The sequence below is a fragment of the Lontra canadensis genome, unplaced genomic scaffold (assembly GCF_010015895.1).
Source record: "Lontra canadensis isolate GAN:19392208 unplaced genomic scaffold, GSC_riverotter_1.0 scaffold6, whole genome shotgun sequence".
NCBI lineage: Eukaryota > Metazoa > Chordata > Mammalia > Carnivora > Mustelidae > Lontra > Lontra canadensis.
The window spans coordinates 14,059,801-14,083,972 of record NW_022631000.1 but is presented as its reverse complement, the minus strand read 5'-3'; the positions used below and the strand labels follow the sequence as shown (position 1 = coordinate 14,083,972).

General features: G+C 41.3%; 1 protein-coding gene and 1 pseudogene across 3 annotated transcripts; one reads left to right on the top strand and one right to left on the bottom strand.

Moving 5' to 3' along the window:
- Positions 1-24,065, bottom strand: QTRT2 (queuine tRNA-ribosyltransferase accessory subunit 2). 3 transcript variants are annotated; one of them, XM_032852258.1, is made up of 9 exons: positions 23,937-24,059; positions 18,391-18,611; positions 17,576-17,631; positions 15,815-15,891; positions 14,029-14,241; positions 8,365-8,564; positions 5,597-5,748; positions 3,361-3,478; positions 1-1,319 (listed from the first exon to the last, which is right to left on the bottom strand). In XM_032852258.1, exons 2-9 carry the CDS (start codon positions 18,588-18,590, stop codon positions 1,088-1,090), a joined length of 1,248 nt encoding a protein of 415 aa, XP_032708149.1. In that variant the 5' UTR covers positions 18,591-18,611; positions 23,937-24,059; the 3' UTR covers positions 1-1,087. The 3 variants fall into 3 exon arrangements, with proteins under 3 accessions (XP_032708149.1, XP_032708151.1, XP_032708150.1); XM_032852259.1 differs by having other exon boundaries at positions 1,209-1,319; positions 5,583-5,748; positions 23,937-24,065; XM_032852260.1 differs by lacking the exons at positions 15,815-15,891; positions 18,391-18,611; positions 23,937-24,059 and having other exon boundaries at positions 17,576-17,628.
- Positions 11,023-11,832, top strand: LOC116864572 (annotated as a pseudogene).
- Positions 24,066-24,172: the final 107 nt, after the last annotated feature.

Genomic DNA, 24,172 nt, shown 5'->3' with positions numbered 1-24,172 from the left:
GGCTCTCAAACGTCTCTACTATTGCCTGATTCCCAGCACCACTCCATTTTTACACCAGGCCAACAGGGATCAGGACACAAGAAGGCTGCAGAGATAATCTAAAACTTTTTGTTCCCCCCACATTACAGCTAGATAGAATCTTGGAAGTTCATGTATTCTTACCCCCCTGCCTGTCCCTGTTTGTTCAGGAGGAAATAGGCATGGAGGGGGTAAGTGATTTGCCTGGTGTCACAGCTGAGCAGAACTGAAACCCAGTCTTCCAATTGCTGGGCCAGGGCTCCCTCCAAGTGAACACATGGTGAGTGAATCTCCCCCAGTGATGGGGCCACAGTTATTACGTGGCGAGACTATTAATGAGCCTGAAGGGCAGACCACAGCGGATCTGTCTGATCAGACGAAAGCATGTAGGCAAACTTTTGGCTCGTAACGGGCAACTGCATGGGCTCTCGGGAGACAAGTCACACACAGATCATGTGGTCAAATGAAAGCACGTGCCCTGGGCCAAATGATCCTAGGAGTGATGTGTGAGCCCCACATCCCATGAAGACTCGAGCCTAGTTAAATCACAAGAGCCTTTTCTGATTGATTGCAGCAGGGAGGCAGCTGGGAAGGCAGAAGTGTCCAAGATGCTCCTGAGAATATAAGGATTAAAACTAGGAAACTCTTAAATCAGCCAGATTCCTTTTACAGTCAACAGTCATGCTGCTCGTGACCAATCATCTTTTCAAGCTCTGATCCAACATCACGAACCCACATAATCTCATCAACCCCACTTCAAGGCTGTCCCTTCACAACTAAAGCTTTTGTCTTTGACTAAACGAATCTCCATTTGCTAAAAAAGAGTCAGCACTGAAATACTAAAGGTCATGGTTCAGTTCTTTCTGATCAGTCTGGGTCACTTAAGTCCTGAGAAGAAATCTCTTGAGCCTCAAGTGGGCAGAGTTTGGTTCAAACGTTCCTTATTATGGGCAGATCTCATTCTCCGATATAAACGGTTAAAGCCAAGTTCATTTCTTGTTCTCTTCTTCCCACATTCCAACAGCAGGACAGGCTCAGTGTGCAGAGTCAGACTCGAGTGTGCCAGGTCTCAAGATGCTTGCCTGCGGATGAGCTCTTTCAACTGTGCCAGTCTGTCGCTTTTTAGTGCTTCCCGGATGGAGTGGAAAAATCCAAAATAATGTTCAAAGTTGTGCATCATGAGCAGGACCCCAGCCAACAGCTCGTTGGTCACCAGCAGATGGTGGATGTACGCACGAGTATGATTCTTACAGCAGTAACAGGAACACCCTCTCACAAGTGGATCAAAGTCCTCCTGGTACCTGCCGAAGGAAGTCACAGGGATAGTCCAAACAATGAGGACTACAAGACATTCACAGCTAGGCTATCTATTCGGCCAGTACATAAGCAATAACTAATAACCTCATTGGCAAATATAGTGCTGGGCACCTGCTTAGGATGACAATGTGGTGACAAGTTAACCTAGAGTATGAGGAGTCAGGAAACTCGGGAGTCTTCTCCTGACAGACCTAACCTCCTGGACTGAGGCTTACAGAGAGCATTAAGAGAAAGCCCCGGGATCACTCCTGCACACTGAGCTTTATTAGTCACACTGTAAGGACACACAGTGACAGTAAATGCTGTTCTGAAGCATGACATACTTCTCACCCTCGCCACCAGAACTGGTACAGAAGACACAGTACGACCTTTCACTCCCAGAGTTTGTGTGTGTGGCTGGATTGCAAAGCACTTTGACATACAATGTCTTACTGATTCTCTGCAACCACTTTGGAAGACAGGCATTTCTACAGTCATTTCCCAGTGAAGACCACTAGGGCGGTCGAGAGGAAGGCCTCCAGAGCTATAGAGCCTAGGCTTAATGTCCGGCTCACAATTCACTTGGGCAAGTCACTTAACATCCCTCTGTATCTGTTTTCTCATCTGCTATGGTAATAAGTGTAATAACAGCATCTACCTTAGGGAGTTATTATAAGAATTAAATGAATTAATATAGCAAAGGATTCGCTCTTTCTCTGTCAAATAAATAAGTAAATAAAATCTTTTCAAAAAGGGGGAGGCTGCTTGGGTGGCTCAATCTCTTGGGTGTCTGCCTTCAGCAGGGTCATGATCCCGGGGTTCCGAGATTGAGCCCCATGTCCATCATGCTCCCTGCACAGCGGGGAGCCTGCTTCTCCTCCTCCCTCTGCCTGCTGCTCCCCCTGCTCTGTGCTCTCTTTCTGTCAAATAAATAAAATCTTAAAAAAACAAAACAAAACAACCGAAAGGATCTGGACATTGCTGGGCACATACTAAGCTATACTTAACACATACTACATATGTGTTACTTTTTATCAGCTATTAAAAAGAAGTTAAGGGGTGCCTGGCTGGCTCAGTCAGTAGAACATACAACTCTTGATCTCAGGGATTTTGAGTTCAAGCCCCACAGTGGGCATGGAGCTTACCTTATTAAAAAAAAAGGAAGTTAAATGATCTGACCAAGGTTACAGAGCCAATGAGTAGTGCTAGGCTCTGAACTTGAAGTCTAGTGCTCACAATAAGAAAACTACACTTTCCAGCTAAATCTACAATGTGAGGGAAGTTTAGTAGTATTCCATTTATATTACCCTACCATTTGAAAAGCAGAAATGAATCTCCTCGGCTATTTTTCAAGAAGTTAAATGAGTAAACATCACCCTTTCAGACCTACAACCAAGAAGTCCCTACAGAATACAGATTAGACCTAGGCTTTTCATATTCTTTCATAAGTTTTCAAGTCTGTACTATTCTTAGACGTAAATTAAGTCCGAATCCCTAGAATGCTCCTTTACATAAGACCAAAAACACCCCAGCACTAAAGTGAGAATACCAAACTCACAGAAAAACCTCTCAGTGGTTCACCAATAATTACTACTTTGGGCCAAATACGAAGTTATAAGGTCTCTTAGTTCATTCTTCACAGAGGGAAATATTTTATTAAGATTTATAATCTGTATATAACCAAGATGACTTAAGTTCCTTAGAATTGAAATGCTTTGTTGTTTTTTATCTTGAAATCTTTATTTTGCTCTGACATTATTTAAAGTAATCGGAAAGAGTAAAAGACACCAGACAATGGATTTGGTCTAATCTTTCTGACAGCTCTTCTAAAACAACAGTTATCTAAGCCTCGGTTTTCTGACATGACAAAGTACACAAATTCATCTGCAGAAAAAACAAGTTTTCCTGGAACTGAATTTAAGAAGGCCCAAATAATATCCAACTATAAATATTTTATGAAGTCATAAACTGAAAAGGGAACAGTTACATAAACTTTTAAAACAGACTGAAATTAAAAAGAAATCAAAATCTAAAAAAATTCCTTACTTTTTTTCCTTCAGATTAATTTCAAATGATGTCATTTCTTGGTTGCAACTGGTTGTTTTAATCTTCTTTGTTTGATCCACATATTTTGTTTCTTCCTGTATCCCATTTTGTTGTAATACTGAAGGACAAACCAACAAAAAGTCTTGAATAAAAATCAGATACAGACTGTCCATTGGGAGATTATTTTAGTTATATTTTATGGCCTTTTACCTTATAATTCCACTCATAAGAATTTATCCTAAGGAAATGACACAAGAAAAGTAGTAATATGGACCAAGATGATCACCGACATATTCTCTATAATATCAAAACTTGGAGAGTCAACAATGTCTAAGCAAACTATGGTTACAAGTAGATAATATATAATCTTACTGTCAAGGAGTGATTTTAAGAAAACAGGGAGAGAGAGAGAGAGAGTGTGTGTGTGTGTGTGTGTGTTTGAGAGAGAGAGAGAAATTTGTGTGTATATACTGGAGTTACGTCTTGTCATCATATACACACAAATTAATTGTGCTTTATAACTGCTTATGTTCCAAATAGATTAAAAGTAGAATATGGTTTTAACTTATGTATTCTATATGGGGACCCTAGCCTTACACGGAACTCAGATTATCCAGAACTAAATGAAGACTTGAGTTGTTCCCTTGAACTCTTTAAGAAAGAACATTCCTGCATATATAAGGAAAACACCAGTCACTATGCAAAGAACAAGCTATCTTGAACAGGGGCAAGTAGAGAAGTTTTACTGGAAATGAGTAGTAATAAACTCAGGGCAGCCCAAGGGGAATGAGCAGACAGTCCTAAGGAGGTAATTTTGTCCAGATCAAAGGAAAAAGAGAAGTGACCTGAGCATTGAGCAGAGGGCTGTTATAATTTTGCTGCCAGGAATTTGCATGCTGATATGGGAAACCACAGTAATGCCCTGGGTTTCTGGAAAATCCTTATCCTAGGGGGAACTATATTAGTTCTTGTATTAGGCAACTTATTCCTCTATAATTTTCACTTTATAATTGACAAAATACTTTAATTTACTACATATACACATATACACCGATGATTAATAATACTACTTTAATGGAAAATGTTCAAACTATTTCAACTTTTCTAATCATAAAGAAAGAGCTTTCTCCAGCCAAAAAGGAATCTGTTTGTTCTGGAGAACTGAATATCAGGTTCTTAAGTTTTGAATATTCATGGCACAGAATGATTAACAGCTACCCATGTCCTTGTGGAAATACTTAGGCTTGTAAATGAATATTTTACAGTATTTGTGGTATGCTTTTCTACCCATATACATTATGTTCTAGTCAGTTTAAAGGACAGCAAAACTGACCTCCTGTATATAAGAATCTGACCAATCTGATTTGTTTTGTTTCCAGAAGTAATTCAATTCAGGTTAATGATTAGGTTGCTTTACAACTGTTAACATCTTCTGGATGAAATTTTAATAACTTGTGGGGAATAAAATGAATCTTTAAGGAAGTCTCTGGCCCGAGTTAAATGTAAGGCCAGAGGTGACAGAGGTAGAATTCAAAGGACAACAGGAAGCAGGGAAGGAAATCACACCTGTGAAGGCCAGAAGGCAGGCGAGGCGCGCAACATTCTCCAAAAAACTTGGTAGTTTTTCTAAGGGATCCTGGCCCATAGCCCATATCCCAATTCTTTTTCCACTGTCAGTCAAATGTTCGGACTCTGAAACTGATATTCATGACTTCTGAGTAACTAATCAATACAAGAAAATGGTGGTGCTTCAAAGCAATATCAGCTTTCACATCTCTGTGTGTAAAAAAAAAAAAAAAGCCTAAGTAACACTAAGATCAGAGGGGGGTGAGAAACTCCCTGTATTTTGATAGCATGGAGTTTGCAAAAGGCAGACAAGAAGTCTTCTGTGAAAAACTGAATTAACTTTTACCAAGTAGTTCAAAGGTTTTCTGTTCTTAGATTTTCATCACTATTCATTCTGAATGTTCTTTTTTCAGATTGTTAATAGGGTTTTGTTTTTCTTGGTTCTCACTCTAAGATCACTCCCTAATATTGAGCTACAGGTATAGCACTAAGGACCCGGTTTTTTGTGCCCACATGCCAGAGCATACAGATAAGAAACAAACATGGTAGTTTTATAAAAGGCTGGTGTTACAGTATGCACATATTTCTGGCTTGTGACTCAAGACCAATAATGAAGAGGAAACAGAAGAAACTTGAGGATAACACAGAGACTTAACTTCAGAAGACCTACATGTCTCTTCAGGGTTTGGCTGGTAATCAAAGCTGAAAGTCAGGGCACATCCCCGCTCTGTCACTTGATAAGGGAAAAAACTCTCAAATAAATCCACTCCCCTTTCGATACACTCGAGGACCTCATCTGGCCGGCTGACTCCACAGATAAGCCTGTGAAAACAATAGTAAGAACACTGACGTGAGGACAATGCTAGAAATGGAAGAAGAGACTCTTCCCGGAGGGCATTAAAAGTAGTCATAAGGAGGGAACCTGGATGGCTCAGTCAGTTAAGTGTCTGATTTTGGCTCAGGTCATGATCTTAGGGTCCTGGGATTGAGCCCCACATCGGGCTCCCTGCTTAGCAGGGAGTCCGCTTCTCTCTCTCCCCCTCTTTCCCTATTCCTCTACCTCTCCCCCTGCTCATGTGCACTCTCTCAATAAATAAAATCTTTTAAAAAAAAAAAAGTAGTAGTAATAATGAAACCCACCAATGATGGTTGCATGGCAGGCAACAGATAATAAGATGCGATAGAAAGAAGGGCTTTGGCAGCAGAGAGACCTGGGCTCCAATCCCAGTTCTGCCTTTATTCACTTATTGTGCTACTTTGGGAAGGTTTCTTAACCATTCTGGGTTTTAGTTTTATAATCTTAAAAACAGGAGCGGTAATACATACCTCACAGATTTGTTGTAAAGATTAAGGAGGTATTTGAAAAAGCACACTGTCAAGTCTGCAGACCCAAAGAGAAGTTCAATAAAGGTTAGTTTCCTTTCCTCTCCCACTCCTTCTAAAAAACCTTCCTAGTCTTCAACTGAAGTTTACACCCTATCTAACTACTACACAGATTTTTTTGAGAGTGCAAAGTTATATGTCAACTATACATCAATTTTTATTTTATTTATTTTTTTAAGCTTTTATTTATTTGACAGAGAGAGATGGGGAGAGAGGAAACACAAGCAAGGGGAGTGTGAGAGGGAGAAGCAGGCTTTCCACTGAGCAACACGAGGATAGATTCTAGGATCCCGGGATCAGGACCTGAGCCGAATGCAGATGCTTAGTGACTGAGTCTCCCAGGTGCCCCTATCAATTTTAAAAAAAAAATTTTTAAAGAGTGCAATTGTGTGTTTTATTTCCTCCTCAAATCTTTCCATGCTTAAAGTATATTTGCCCTGGATTTTTTATAACTGGTTCAAGAAAGACATTTTCTATCTACTGTATTCTTCATAGGTTCATTTACAAAGCAACTCTTGCTCTCAGACTTTCAACTCTGACCATAAGATTTAAGACTCTATTTGACTTTCTTTATTCTTCTTTTATTTTCTCCATTAATAAAAAGTCTGCATGATGGAATGAGATGGTATTTTCAGAGTTAATAGGTAAGGCATTGTGGGAGCGATCATACCACTCAGCTGGGTTTTGCCACTAAAACAAGAAGGGGAGGTGGACTAGATCAGGGTTGGCTGGCTGGCTGGCTGCTATCTTTTATGTTTGTTTTCCTACCCATAGTCCCTTTTATGAACTGGCAGACAAAAGCTTACAGACTCCCTGATTTCTAAGAGAAGTCCAAAAAAGGCTTATGTAATATTAAACATCTCAAACACTTAAATATATGCCGGTTTTTCTGACTAGTTTCCTTCAACTAATGTAATGTTTCAGAACTCCTCTCCAACTGAAGCTGGCATTTCTACGCACATATAGAATGAAAACAATCCCAGCTCTCAAATCCAGTAACAGACATCTGTGAGCACTTAGCTCAAAGAAGTCAGAAAATGACTAGAAATACTAGTGCTGAATTGTTATCTGCACCAGAACAAAATCAGCACAGGGTGGGGTATGAATACAAGAGAGCTAGGTTAAAGCTATGGGGTAGGTGCTGCCCGGACCGCTGGAAGTATCTTGCTTTGGCTGAGGTTTCCAGGGTTGTATATGTGTGTAAAAATCCATCAAACTGTACATAGATTCACACACTATTGTAAGTTATACCTGGATTTTTTTTTTAAGTGGTAACATTTATATATACTATATACCATCCAACAACCCGAGGGGCATAAAACAGCATCCTATAATCAAACCTCTTAATAGATCTGTAGGAAAAAAGCATGAATATTCATACCAAGTTGGATGAAAGACTAGGGTTTTAAAACAAAAAAGAAAAGAAAAAAAAGAAAAATGTGGGTAGTCTAATAAGACATCAGCTGCACTTAGAACCTTGGGATTTTGAGCTTTGAAACTTGCAGATTGTTTCTCTATACCAGTACAGAGTGAATCCTGTTTATGGAAAGAACTAGCCCCATTAGTGTTGCCAGTCCTGTTGATTTCAAAAAGTGACTTAGCTACCTGCCTCAAATCTAAGAACTTCTTCAATGTCCTTATTACTACAGCCCATGTTCATTCTGCTAGGCACCCCAGATCTGTCCTCAACTTTCCTTGATTAAGGCCAGAGTTCCACATGATTTTATACCTGTCCCCAGGTGCCATGTAATAATGAAGCAAGTAGACAAACACTGGAGTAAAAATGAGAAGAAACAGATAACAGTTGCCCTCACTTATGAGGATCAAATAAACTAATTCACTTGGCGACTGTCCTCATCTACGTTCTGAAATCAAAAGCAGGACAGCCGTGATGGAAGCTCCCTCGATAGTCGGCCTCAGCAGACTCAGCCCAGAAAGGCCATGATCAGTTCATCAAAAGACATGTTCACGTAGAGACTCTGCATAATACACAATCACCAGCACTCCTGCCCTGAAGCCCCCGAAACGTGGCCTGTGCCCTAACTGAACACTAGCCTTGGTTTGTCCTCTGGCAGCTCTGCAGTGACTGATGACAGCAAGTACAGTCTAGTTTCCAGGGTTGCTGGATTCCCTTGAAAGCCATCCAGAAGGAAGCCGCCTACGGGCCGCTTGGCCGTCTCTCGTGCTGATCTCAGCCTCTCCTCCATCACGTCTCCACCTTCAATCACTCCAATGATGGCACTTCTCTGAAGGACCTAAGGGGAGAAAGGACTGAATGCTTTTAACTGTTTCCAGTAGTGGAGACCTTTGTTTAAATGAACTTCACATGGAAGAGATCTCAGTGCAGCTGCTACAGTTGAAGCATGAGATGGAGCTCCCTCCTCCCTGGGAACCTTGCGGGCTCCAAAACACACAACTTGAAAGCCACCCAAACAGGTAAGAAAAGACTGAGGAGAAATTGAGCAATCGATACATGCAGTCATGTTTGGTCTTAGGTTAAATTAAACACACACTGAGCAAGTATTATGAGAGGGAAAGGACAAAAGGATCAGTTTTCATTCATTTAAATGACTATTCAGGCCTGCTTTAGGCTTGCTACCCCCAAGTCTCTCCATTAGAGAGAACTTTAAGAACTCTGTGGTTGGGATAACTTACTATCTGTTCGGAAAAAAATCAAACTACACCACACACCATCCTCAAAAAGAAATCCCACATGGCCCTCTAATCTAAACATATAAGAGTTACACAAATCTGAAAAAGATATATTCAAGTTTTTATAATCTTGGAGTAAGGAAGGTCTCCCTAAGCAAGCTAAAGCTTACCAGAAAAGGCTAATGTATTTGAATACAAAACTTCTCTAGTGAAATATACTCTCAACAAAGGCAAAGGAGAGCTCACTGCTTATTGGAATAGACAAAAACTTATACCATAGAAAACCTCTAACAAATCTTCTATGGAAATGACAACCCATAGGAATCAGGGCAGGTATGTGAATGTGAACTTCAATAATACCAAGTAAATGTGAATGGCCCATACACACATGGAGAGCTAACCAAAGCTCACCAGGAAGGAGATACAAAATGGAAATAGTTAGATACCACTTTTGCCCATCACTCTGACAAAATAGCTAAAAGACAGAGAGCTACACTGTGGAGGTAAAAGTGTTAGAGAAATGCCACATATTCTGATAATGAGAGAAAGTACAGATTAGTTCAGCGTCTTGGGAGCGCTAGTAGACAATATTCTCAAAATGTCAATTCTTTTATCTTTACATCCTAAAATTCCACTTCTAAGAATTATTCCTACAAATATATTCATTCATATGCATCAAGGTCTATTTACAAAATGTTTACAGTAATGAAAACCTGGAAACAACTTAAACATACATCAATAGAGCAAAGGCTTAAAGGAATTCTGATATACTCGTAGTACGGCTTCCTATGCAGGTGTTAGAAATAATGCAGCAGATACAGCACTATAGGCACTGACAGAAAGAGTTTTGAGCTATGGCTAAACAAAAACAAGCACATTTCTGAACATATGATCATACTCATGTAATGAAAACCCCATACAGTAAAGCATATATAAACACTATGTGTATGCAACTAAGAAGTAAAAATGCAAAGCAACAGTGGCTCTCTGGTAGAAGAGAATGGGAAGAGAGCCTGGAGTGCTGTGAAGAGGGAATTTCGCATCTCAATTTAAGTAGGACGGACATAATCAGAAAGAACACTTGGACTGCTGTATGAAGAACGATTTAAGAGTGAGTATGGCTAAAGGATACGCAGGAGGCAAGTTTAATAATTCGAATGAAAGATGAAGAGGACCTAGTCTAAGGGAGTGGCAGTGGGTGAAGGGGAGGGACAGGATCTGAAACTTCATCAGAAGGTATGATCAACAGGGGCACCTGGGTGGCTCCGTCAGTGAGGTGTCTGCCCTGGACTCGAGTTGTGGTCTCTGGGTCCTGGGATTGAGTACCATGTCAGGCTCCCTGCTCTGCTTTTCCCTCTCCCTCCTTGTGCATGTGCTCTCTCTCTCTCAAATACATAAAAATCCTTAAAAGAAAAAAAAAAGAAGGTACGATCAACCAACTTGACTGATCAGTTGCCCATGGAGAGGAAGAAAAGTCTAGGATGACCGCTGGCTCCTGTTGTGGAAGTCCAGGGAGAGGATGGGAAGAGCAACGACAAGGAATCCTAGGAAAACAGTGGCGGGTGACGCAAGATGATCATTCTGTTTTGTGCGTTCTGAGTCTGAGGTCAGCAGCCACTGAGGACACGTGTGCAACAAATGTGACTACCCAGGCTGGAACTGTGGACACCTGGCACCCTGCTGCCACTCCCCACAGCAGACATGGCTGACAGATACTCTCTTCCTGCTGTGCCCAGGCACAGCTCCAAGCACCGTAGGATGAAATCCATTTGCCTTCACTGGCCTAGGAAGAAAAGAGAGCCTACACCAGAATGTTGGAGAGCTTCAGTATTTAAGGGCATTCAGAATAAGAAGATCCAGTGAGTAAAAAGGAAGAAATCACAGGAAAAGGGAAAGATGTATGCAGACATACAAAGCAGGTAGTTACATGGACCTGCCCCTAAATGTGTCTAAACGTGACTGGCACAGCCCTATCTGGGAAACCCCCTTTCATGGACGTAAGAAGTATAATCATATAATTTATTGTTTAAAATGGAACACATGTGCCCTTTCCACCAGCCATCCAAGATGCCAAAAGGAAAGAAGGCTAAGGGGAAGAAAGGGGCCATGGCCCCTGCTGTCATGAAGAAACAGGAGGCCAAGAAGGTGGTCAATCCCCTGCCTGAGGAAAGGCTCAAGAGTTTTCGCATTGGACAGGACATCCAGCCCAAGTGGGACCTCATCTGCTGTGTCCAATGGCACCGCTACATCCAGCTGCAGCAGCAAAGGACTTTTCTCTATAAATGTCTGAAAGTACCTCCTGCAATTAACCAGTTCACCCAAGACCTTGCCCCTGGACCACTAAGCTACTCAGCCGCTAAAGCTGGCCCACAAATACAGACCAGAGACAAAGCAAGAGAAGAAGTAGAGATTGTTGGCCTGGGCTGAAAGAAAGCGGCCAGCAAAGGGAATGTCTCCACTAAGATGCCACCTGTCCTTCCAGCTGGGGTTAAGAGTCACCACCTTGGTGGAAAACAAGAAGACTCAGCTGATGGTGATTGCACATGATGTGGATCCCATTCAGCCTGTTGTCTTCCTGCCCATCCTGTGTCATAAGATGGGGGTTCCCTACTGCATTATCAAGGGGAAGGCCAGGCTGCAGCGTCTGGTCCATGGGAAGACCTGCACCACTGCTGCTTTTCACACAGGTTAACTTGGAAGACAAAGGACCTCGGGCTAAGCTGCTGGAAGCTGTCAGAATCAACTACAATGACAGATATGATGATATCTGCCATCACTGGGGAGGCAATGTTCTGGATCCAAAGTCGGTGTTTCACACGGTCAAGGTGAAAAAAGGCAGAGGCTAAAGAACTGGCCACCAAACTGGGTTAAGTGTGCACTGCTGAATTTTCTGTATGTAAGAGTAATAAAAAGTGCTCTTTCAAAAAAAATATGAGACACATGAAAGCATAAAAAGGGGCGCTATTAATAATCATGTCAAGACAACAGCAGATCATAGGGATAGAAAGAAGGACCACTGCACAGCAAAAATGTGAAGTGTAAGGCTGACTAGCACAGAAGAGGGACTTGAGGCTCAGCCGGCTGTTCTAATAATCATGCCGTCACACTCCCTGTCCTCCCTTCTACTCATGGAAACATTACTCATCCTACAAAGATAATTACTGGCTCAAAACAATTACTAGTGAGCAACACTAGCAATCAGGACCCACGGCAGTGTCCCCATGCTGAACTCTTACTGCAGATACCCAGAGTTCTATTCAGAATGACAACCAAGTTTCCTCTATGATTTTATGTACACTAACTTTATCAGTCAATTAAATTTTTTATTGGTACACTCAATAACAATGTTCCTCAATCTCAGGGCACTTTGCCATTGTGGGACCTGACCACTGCTCAGGATTACTCCACATAAGTGATCTCAACACTGAATTCTCCCCTCCGCTCGCACCTTCTCTTCTCTCACCAGCTCTGCTCTCTCCTAGTGACTGCATCCTTTCCCAGCTTCATTCACTCTGCTAGCAGGCTCTCTGGTCCACCGCCACAGCTTCATCCTCCCCAGCCCGACATAACCAGCCACCATCAGCAAGCATTTACTGAGGGCTTACTTATGTCAGGTATTTGGTACACGATGGAGATACAAAAAGGACGTTCAAAAATTGAGTTTAAGGAGGTCACAATCTAATGAAGACAAGCACATACAGAAATCATCGCACTACGAAATGACTGGAGCTATAATACAGTCACGTACAAATTAAAGGAGGTGGCTGAGGATGAACAGAACTTCCTGGAAGGGTCAGGGACAGTTTCCTAGAATGAGGAATGGAATGCAATGAGCCAGATCTGGAAGCAAGAGACACAATATGGCTGGAGATAAGAAAAAAAGAAATAGTCAAGAAGGAAGTCCGTGTACAGCCCCAGCAGAATGAAACAGGGTAATGCCTCAGGGAACTGCGGGTGACTAAGAAGGGCCACAGCCACAGGAGAAAAGTGGTCAGCACTGAGCTGCTGGAATAGGCAGAGGCCACGTCACATCAGAGTTGAAATAGAGAGTCATTAAATTCTCTTTGGGAAGTCGATATGGGATCCTATTTGTGTTTTATGACGATCTCTCAGATAGCAGGGCTGAAGATGGCTTCGATGGAAACAAGAAGAGACATAATTAAGAGGTAATGTCTACATAAGAGATGATGAGGTTATTATGCCTCAAGGTGGTGATAAGAAAGATGGGGAGATGGGGGCAGATCCTAGATATATTTAGGGAGATGGAATCAAGAAGAAGCAAACCACTGGACATTAAACCGGGTATTAAAAAGAGCCTTGAATGTGGAATTTAAGAAACAAAACAGATGAACATAGGGGAAGGGAGGGGAAAAAAATGAGACAAAATCAGGGAGGGAGACAAAACACAAGGGACTCTTAAACTCTGGAAAACAAACTGAGGTTTGCTGAAGGGGAGGTAGATGGGGGGACGGGGTAACTGGGTGACGGGCATTAAGGAGCACATGTGATGTAATGAGCACTGGGTATTATATACGACTGATGAATCGCTAAACTCTACCTCTGAAACTAATAATATACTCTATGTTTATTAAATTGATTTCAAGGAAAATTTTTTTAAAAAGGGAAGACTCAAAATTGCTGGGCTGAGGACCTTGGTGGCTACTATGAACTGAGACAGGAAAAGGTTTGAGTAGATCAGATACTGAGTGGTTACCTGAGTTTGAGGTGCATGTGAAGCGATATTATAGTAGAACCCAGCTGAAGTCCACTTTATGTCATTCTGAAGCCACACAGAGCAAGCTTGATTATCCATGCAATTTCAGAATTATTTGGCAAATAAAACCAAGGTGAGGCTGCCCAGGGAAAACACCCAGAGTGGGGCAAAAAAAAAGCCCAAGACAGAACTCTAGAGAGTTAGGATACTTGTGGTTCAGGAAAAGAAAACAGGGGAGTAAGAGATCAGGAATTGAGAAGCAGAGAAGCAGGAGGAGCAGAGAAGGCAAGAGTATGGAACATCAGTAAGCGAGAGTTTCAAACAGAGAGGAGTGGTGGGCAGTGCGTCCTTACCTCTGACTCTTCCTGTAGCCGTAGACAGTTATCCAGGAATAGAAGCGATCGATCAACAGACTTTCTGGCTCTTTTTATGGAAGTGGCTTCCTCACAAGACGCCTCTCCATCTGAGAGACACTGGAACCAGTCTGGCTGAAGGGCCTGCTGAATTGCCATGAACTTGGAAGCACTCATTTCCACTCGTCCCCCAAGACCCCACACGGACACAGACTGCCACGGAACAAAATGATGAGGAATCAGCAAGAGTAAAATGTAAATCAAAAGGAAATAGTAAAATGATAGAGCAATACTGAATTTAATTCTTATAAATGGAGAGATGGTGGCATTTCATTATCTTAGACATGGAGGGTAGAAGAAGCTTCCTTTATTATATCCTAATTCTCTGAGCACCTTATAGCTCATAGAGAATCCATCCATGGCCACACAGCCAGCTTCTGAGCTAGTCCCAAGAATTCTTTGTTATACTTTTCCAGTTCAGTGTTCCATTCTCTGAGACCCCACCCCATGCATGTTGTCCCTAAACAGATCCACAGGCTTTGATCTTTCTCTGTCTTTGATCACATTGTTCCTTTTGGCTGAAATGCCCTACTCCTACTTCTCTGCCTGGTAAAATACCATGCATCCGTCAAAACAAAGTTCAAGTATCATCTACTCTATTGAGCCCCCAAAACCTATCTGGGCATAATCCATCACTCACTCTCCTAAGCTCCTATAGCAATTTGTACTTACATCTTTTATAGAAACAATAGTACTGAGAATCCCAATTCCTGTTTTTGCCCCAAAAGCCTAGCCTAGGGCTTCATACATTAGTGAAGGTTAGTAAGTGTTTACTGGATCGAGTTAGATACAGATACAAAGAAGTCAGAATGTACAGAAGCATCTCTATATGATGTTCTTTCTTTGGTTACTCCTTCCCATATAGTACCTTTCTTCTTAGAAGAGACTGACAAGGACATAAATGGGGAAGCCACATAGAGTCTTTTTATTCTGGCCTAAGGCTTAAGAACATCATTTAAATGAATCCTCTCTCCCTTACAAATGGGGGTAGATAACTGAGGTAAAAATATTCTTTTGGATTAAAATTACAAAATAAAAAGAAGTTTAAAGCAGAATAATTTAAAATACTTCATCTTAGATAAGATGAACAGACATCGTTGACATCAATAAAGTGGGTACAAGAAAAGTAGTCGCATTTGTAAAGCAGGAGCACACACGGAGGACTTGCCAGAACGTAGTCCTCAGGGACAAGACCATTGTGCCATGTCTCAGGTGGAAACTTTTAACGAAGTCCTTTTGATACTGTTCTTCACTAGCTAAAATCTCTGGCTGTGAACCCAGCTTTTTCAAACGCTATTCTAAAAGCAAGCAGTATTATACCGAGATTCTACTATATATAGTCATACATGTGATAACACTCATCAGCAACTTTCCTAGCGCTTCCTGAGGTTGTTAAAACTGCAAATAAAGCATGGCATAAAAAAACTAGTGCTTTCTACCATCATAGCAATTTCTTTTTTTGCCACATACTTGACCCTCTTTCATCCCCCAATTTTTTGTAAGAATGAAAATGCTGAGGATCTATTCCTCACCTTAACCCCGTCTGCAGGCAGCCCTACTTTAATTCCTATAAACCACTCATGCCATTACGTTCATGGAAATAAGAAGGTATAAAGGGGCCAGGAATGGGCTGGCATCCCGGGCAGTGGGATCTAGCACTGAAAGGATACAATAGGCTGACTTTTAGGACAAAGCTGCAGCCCTGGAGGCCCTTCTGAGAACACACCTTGTTTGTTACATAACCGGCTGGGCAGGGGCTGACTGGATCATGCAGAGAACAGTACAAGAGCGATTCTGGCATGCCTGTGCAAACATAAAAAAGAGCTCCTGAAAGCACTTACATCGACAATTGCACTGCGGTGTAACGGACAGCAGCTTCATATACGTACTGCTGGATAAAGCAGCTCTAGATATAGTACCCTGTTCATAATTATAAGAGGCCTGTCAATATGAATGAAAAGATTACCTTTAAAATCTACTCATTTGAAAAAAGAATTAAATGTTCGTGTCTAATGACTAATGAGTTGCTCCAAAGGAAAAGTATATCTTAAAGTATGAAATACAATAAAAATGTTTAGTGGCATGTTGACCCTACTTGATCTGTCTTAAAAAATATATAATATCAAGTATGTTCATTTTAGGTACCATCCAATGGAACTAGCCACTGGAAAGACAAAATGATATGGTCAAAAGGTAATCTCACTAATAATAAAGCCATCCCACATCATGGGACCTAGGAGCAAAATTACAGGGAAGCTACAAGACACTGAAAATGGACTGAATTCTCAGTAAGTTTCATTGACTCAAGATGACAATTTCTTGGGTTCTTTAGTCAAAAATACAGTCATTTAAAAAACATTTTTTAAGTGCTTACTAATCTATATGTGCTTAAATTTCCCATGTTACCTTAAATTTTCATTAAAAAAAAAAAATAACTGAAAAGAGGCCCAGAAAACAAAGCAAGCAAAAAACAAACAAAAAAACCCAACTCTGCAGTTCTCCACCTATTTTCCCACCATTTCAATTATTATAGTTATCTCTAGAAAGCTTTTTAAGCTATTTTCACTTAATTATATGCTTGTATACTTTAAAGCTGGTTTTAAAATTGGATTCAGCCCAAGGAAAACATTACATAAATCCTTCTACTTAAAAACAGGGCCTTGTGACCAATGAGTCATCATGCCGTTCCCCAATAGAAGCAGAGGACCAAATAACCAATGGAAACAGAATCTTCATTCACTTAAATGAGTCTTAGATATTGGGCGACAGCTCAGGACAAAGTGGTCTGCAGAAGAATGGATTCTGTAGCTGCCAATGTGAAGCTTTTCCTATAAACAAATGGATACACGCATCTCCATATAAAATCTATTTCTGAACAAAAGAGAATATTAACATACCAGAGTACAGCTACAGATAAACACTTCATCTTCGGCTTCATCTTATGTTTTAGGCTCAAACATGGCTAGACTGCTTTGGATCTTAGGTATATCCCATGCAATTTCTTAACTCTGGGTCTTTGCTCTGTGCCTGGGATGTCTGCCTACACCTCTCTATCCCCACCACTGTGCCCACCTCCCGACCTGGCTAACTTCTACTTTTCCTTGACTCAGATAAAGTACCCCTTCTTCCTCCCTTTCTCAAGAATCCTTTCCTTAGTCTGACCTCTGTCCACATGAACCCTACAGCAAGTTATGTGCTCCTCCCTCTGGCCTATCCTGGTACATGTACACTTCCTAATCTTGCAAATGAGGTCCCTGCATCATACTAGAATTACGTATTTATCTTTATTCCAGACAGGCTCTGAGTTCCATTAAGGAAGCAACTGTTCCTACTCATCTTTGACTCCCCAGTGCATAGTTCTTAGATGCCCAATAAATGCTCATTAAACTAATGAATAAGTAAATGTATGAATAAAAGATTAGTCAATAGCACCTCCAAACTTCAAATTAATACATCACAAGGCAAACACAAATAACCTAATTTTTACCTATAAACTTTCCAATTCCTTCCTTATATTCTGCCAAGACTTCATGGTGTTCTGCCCTATAAGCAAAACAGAAAAATACATAATAATGAATCATTCTATAGACACTATGCAACAACTGGAACCTACTTCACCCAAACAAGCTACGTGACAGTAAATGTGGTATTGAACAACAAAGTACACCATTATTCAGGAGTCCCAACTCATTAGGCTGTGTTCATTAGCCAGAGTACAGGTCTTCAATTTACAACTAGTTCGGGGCAAACAGTAATTGGCAAAGATCAACCACTTCCAAATGGCCGGATTTTCTTCTTCCCCTCTCCCCTTTAAAATCACTATTATTAACACAATATTGCAGAGTTATTTCATCATACAGCAGGTTCTTCAATTAAGCATAAAGTCAGTACATACATTATATAAAATGATCTAACTTCATTAGTTTTGTTTTCATTAAGCAGGACTATCAAGTACAGGTGCAGACACAGGGAAACGTCTAAGGCTGGTGCATGAAGATAGCCTCTAGAGTCCAAGTTTAGTTCTCACAGTGCATTCCCTGCCCTGTCACCTCTGGGAGTGGCAGCAATGAGGGCCACCATCCTGGCACCATTGGATCAGAGGACTAGTGAAGCAGCTCTGATATATAGGTCTGGCCTTCCAGATTAGGGCCAGATGATGTATAACACTTGACATCTCCTGATTTCATTCTCAAAATCTATAAATTTTGTGCATATAATCAAAAAAGTCTTTTCACTGCACCTTATTGAGGTATCTGAGCTGCTGGCAGAGTTGCTACTTAAGTGATTGGGTCTAACACTTACAACGAGGACAGCGTAAGCTGAGCCATGGCAGGAAGCCCATGGATAGTATGCAGTGTCTGATGGGTCAGGTGTGGGGCAGAGCCGGTCTTGGTGTACAGAAGGCAGGCTGGAATGTCCATGGTGCGGTCCCCTGCTTTGCCCAGGTTTTTTATTTTTCCTAGACGACAGCCATTAACAACCTTGGTAAGACTCAGCTTCATCCTAAGAGATTTCTCTAGGTCCTGATAAGAAAAGAACAGTAAATTCAGGAGTTCCATGACATCTAAAGGCTAAGCACTTTACAAAGCAACCTACACGATGATGAATAACAGCATGTTTATTACTATTTCCAGTCTACAACTGTTTTAGATATTAGGAAGAAGGAAATGGAAGAAGATAGAGAGTAAGACAACTTCCCCCCAAAGACCCAGAGCAAAGTGATGACATCAACCACATTTAACTTCAGTGGTGGAATTTTTATGTGTACTGATGAAAATCAAACAAATGGAAGGACAGGAGTAAGGACTAATCACAGAAAAGAGGGATTAGTGATTAGTGCAAAAAGAGTGCACTCTTTTGCCAAAGGCTAGTTTTCAGCCTTGAAAATGTGTATAGAAGAAAGCCACACTGTTTAGGCCATATTAATTGCTAATTTGATCCATTTTTCCATTCTCCAATTTGAGAGAATACTACGCAACATAACAACTTCTCCTAATATGTTGTTAAATAAAGAAAGCAGGTTCCAAAACAGTGTCCTGGTGTTTACTAAATCATATGGAATAATATACACCAAAAGATAGAGATTATCTCTGAGACTTGAGATTATTTTCCAATTTGTTCTCATATGGTGTCGAAATAAAGATGAGAAATCACATGGAGCATACATGCAATTCATAAGCAGTTCAGTATTACTTATCAGGGATCTTGGCAGACTAGTTCCTGGTCCTTTTGGGTAACAGCCCTGAGGCTGATCTTGTCCATACAGCTAGCACAGATCCACCCTCAGGGTCAGGCTCAAACAAACCATCTCAAAGACTGAACAACAAAATCAGAATCACATTATCTAATCTGAGAACCAAAAAAGGAAGGAGGACCAGTTACTGTATTCATGCCCCATAGGGTACCACACAGGAATCCAAATGCCACGTGAGCACATTATTTGGAATAGGAAGGGTAAGTAATGATTAGAAATGTAAAGAAAACTGAAGGGAAACCCACTGGTTCTGTAATACAACCAAATCAGATACCCCAAGGTTAAACACAGGCACTCTCCAAGAGAGAAGCAGCAGCTAAATCTGGAAGCCCAGACTCTTGGCTTCCAAGACTTAGCTTTCTCTTGGGGACCTTTTAGACCTATCTTTGTGGAAGGAAAAAATGAACATATTCTCGGGGTCCCTAGAAACTTCCCTAACAGAAGAGTTTCAAATGTGATTAATCATCTGCTCGATTCTGAAAGCATTTTCTCTTATCTCCTTTTCCCCGCTGTTCCCTCAATTGAAGAAATAGATGTCTTCATTCTTTTTTTTTTTTTAAAGATTTTATTTATTTATTTGAGAAAGAATGAGTGAGAGAGAGCATGAGAAAGGAGAAGGTCAGAGGAAGAAGCAGACTCCCCAAGGAGCTGGGAGCCCGATGCGGGACTCGATCCCAGAAGTCCGGGATCATGACCTGAGCTGAAGGCAGCTGCTCAACCAACTGAGCCACCCAGGCGCCCAGATGTCTTCATTCTTAACCCAAGGTCTGGTTGGGAGCTCTAGAGGACATTGGCCACCATGTTCTTAGATGCAGAGATGGGTTCTCCTGTGATACAATGCACAAAACTTTAATCCCCGTATTTTTAAAGATAAAATTCAAAATCCTCAGCTTAGTGTACTGAACCCACTAGGTCAGCTAGAGAGGAATATCCACTTGACTCTCTCCATGGTGCAGGACTCTGATGCTATGTACTCCCATCTGCTGTTTGGGGCTTTTTTTTTTTTTTTTTCTGAAAGATTTTATTTATTTATTTGACACAGAGAGAGAGATCGCAAGTAGGCAGAGAGGCAGGCAGAGAGGGAGGGGGAAGCAGGCTCCCTGCCGAACAGACAGCCCAATGCAGGGCTCAATTCCAGGACCCCGAGACCATAACCTGAGCCGAAGGCAGAGGCTTAACCCTCTGAGCCACCCTCTAAGTTTGGGGCTTCTTAAGAGTCCCATCCTAATGACAATAAATCAACATGTCACCAAAAAAAAGGCAAACAAGGAAAAGTAGATGGCTGCATTTAAGAAAAAGTATTATAATAGATAAATTGCTATTGTCAGTGATCCTCTGTGTCATGAAAATGAATACAACTATTAGAAGGCATTAGAAAATGCCTTTCAACTGGAAATAAATATGAAAAAAAAAAAAAGCATGCAACTTTGCCTGGAGCTAGAAGAACCACACTATCCTTTCCCCATTCACTGTTCAGGTTATGGTAATTTTTATAAGTGCACCAATTCTCTAAGGGCTCAAATACAACAAGTTTTTATTATGGGGTAATGTAAACATAAATACGCACATACACATATTCATGTACATTTTTTTTAAAACATGCTTTGGGAGGGATATAATCTAAACCAAGCAAATTTCTCAAGAAACAAACCAATAGTCTCCAAAATATCAACTGACTTTTATTTGCCTTTGTCATCACCCTCTCCCCTGTGGGTCACTCACTGTAGGTATCTTCTAAGTTTTGTGCTGTTATGCTTTTTTTTTTTTTTTGCTTAAAGATTTTATTTATTTATTTGACAGATCACAAGTAGGCAGAGAGGCAGGCAGAGAGAGAGGGGGAAGCAGGCTCCCCGCTGAGCACAGAGCCTGATGCAGGCTCGATCCCAAGACCCTGAGGTCATGACCTGAGCTGAAGGCAGAGGCCTTAACTCACTGAGCCACCTAGGCGCCCCGTGTTTTGCTTTTCTAAATATACATTCACACTTTACTTTTACAGAGTTCCTGGGGAAGTCTTAAGGAAAAGCCATTAAAAAATAATCTGGAAATGCTTCACGGAAAAAAGTTTATCATTTTCAGGATAAGTGATAAGCTGTCAATGGATTATGCCTTCACGAGGACTAACAGAGATTCTCTGCACCTCTGGTAGCATTGTACCCGTCCTAACACTTCCAGTGTCACATGTGCCCCGCCACGCCCCAGCATTCCCTCAGAAGAAGGGATTTCTAAAATTTTTTTTAGATGAATTCTCTATAGACTGTCATGACTGTGATATGCTAAGGGAAAAGAGCAAGCTTAGGCGAGCACATGTTTCAAAAGAAACAAAACCGTTTCAAAGAAAAACCGTGTATATATATTCATAAACACACAAGTAAACATACATGCTACAATGTTTGTATATGCATAGAAAAAAGTCTGAAGGACTTCTAAACAATATGGTGCACTGAGTTGACTCAGAAAGACACAGAAATGATTGGGGTGGCTTGGTGGCTCAGTCGTTAAGCGTCTGCCTTCAGCTCAGGTCATGATCTCAGGGTCCTGGGATGGAGCCCTGCATCGGGCTCTCTGCTCAGCGGGGAGCCTGCTTCTCCCTCTCCCACTCCCTGTGCTTGTGTTCCCTCTCTCGCTGTCTTTCTCTCTCTGTCAAACAGATAAATAAAGTCTTAAAAAATTTTAATAAATAAATAAATAAGTAAAATTCTAGTAAACAATAATAGAAGATGAAACAGAGACTATTCAGAGGTAGAGTATTCTAAAATCTTTACACTATTTGGGAGGGGAGAGAGAGATAATGAATCATGTCAAACTGTTAAGTATGTGCGTCAAAAATTTCAAAGTAACCATTAAAAGATTAATGACAGAATGCATAATTTCTGAAACCGTTGGTGACGGATGGGGGATGATTAAAAAAAAAAACTCGTTAATATAATAAAAGGCAAGAAAGAGGAAAAAAGAACAAAAAGCACATCAAATATAGAAATACAAAATAAGATGGCAGAAGTAAATTTAAATATGCCAGTCATCACAATATAAGTTAACAATTTCACATAATGACAATATTAGCAACTAACATTTATTGGGCATTTACTGTCTTTTACGTATTAACCCTGCTAAAATGTATCATCAAATCCACCTCGTAAGACAGATGCTATTATTAAGTGCATTTTACACATGAGATACTGAGGGTAATAGAGTCACCATCTGGGAAGAGGCAGAGCCAGGACTTAAATCACGGAAGTTTGGCTTTAGAGGTTGTATCTACTTGGCTGACAGCCAATTAGAAGTTCCATCTTGTCCATACACATATGCGATTTTACATATTAACTGTAATGTTAAGATACAATTTTATAGCCATATTTTCCATTTTGTGTAGTGTTTTTGTGTAGTGTTGTTCTTGTTTTCCCTTATCTTCTTTCTCTGCCTCTATTCATCCTCCCAGCCTCTACAACCTTTCTCCATACTCATACAAATATTTAAACATACTCCTATATGGGAGGGGACTTTTTTTTTAAAGATTTTATTTATTTATTTGACAGACATCACAAGTAGGCAAAGAGGCAGGCAGAAACAGGAGGAAGCAGGCTCCCTGCTGAGCAGAGAGCCCTATGTGGGGCTCGATCCCAGGACTCTAGGACCATGACCTGAGCGGAAGACAGAGGCTTTAACCCACTGAGCCACCCAGGCGCCTGGGGATTTTTTTTTTTTTTTTTTTTTAATGGAAACATACCACACGGTATGTACTTCTTTACAATTTGCTTTTTCCCAGGAGGAAATGGATATCTTTCCTGGAGAAGAGACACAGAACTAACTTACCCTTTTAAAATAACTACTTCATGATATTACATAAATTGGGTGTGACACAATTTATTCAAAAATCACCCTTCTGATGGACACTCAAGTTACAGAACAGGTCCTGTGATCTCTGCAATAGTACGAGGACACAACTTCCCTGATCTCATTTTCACCCTTCTCAAGTCTAGCTTAGTTTATGTTTCCTGGCAAAGCGTTATGTTTATATTGATTTTTCTTCGTTAAGACATTCCAATGATTTAGGTTTGCCAATGAGTAAATCCAGGGTCCGCGTTACTAAGGTTTCCTCGGGCCATAGAGCCACAAAGCTGAGTCCAAGCTCCCACTGTAAACCACTGCCCTGCCTGACAAACCCACGTATCCTAGGAAGTACTGCCTCCGGGAACATCTAAGTTCAGTCAATAAGGATGGCTTTTTCTTCACTCCATGGGCCCCCTCCAGTGGCCCCGACCTCACGAAGCCCTTAGCAGAGGGATTCGAGATCGTCCCAACCCTCCTAAGTATTCTGTGCAGTACAGAAAACACTTCCGGCTGAGAGCCTGATTCTTGAGCAGAGGCCGGTAATGGAAAGGGGGTCCTTTGCTTTCTGAGATGCAGTGAAGCTTACACGATTTGGGAGAATCGGACTTTGAGAAGCCAAGATCCGCCAGGACAGCCAGAAAAGGGAAGGCGAAACACGTCAGGATTCTAACTACAGTTACTGCAACACAACGAGTACGCGTCTGGGCGCGACGTGACTCATCCGCCCGTGGTAGCCCTCATTCTAACAGGAAAAGGGGGCACTTACCTGCACACCTCCCAATATGTTTTCGCCTTGAGACCCCTCAAACTCCTCGTAGTTCGCTACCACGTGTCCGGCTTACAGAATTCTCGGCCCCCTAAACCACCGCCTCCGCTGCTGAGCCAATCAGGGAACACTGCGTCATCACCGGGCGCCAGGAAAAGGCAAAGGTGCTTTCAAAGCGAGGTCTAGTGACTGCGCTGCCGCGGGGCCGCTACCGTTACCATAGGTTACTGAGCAAA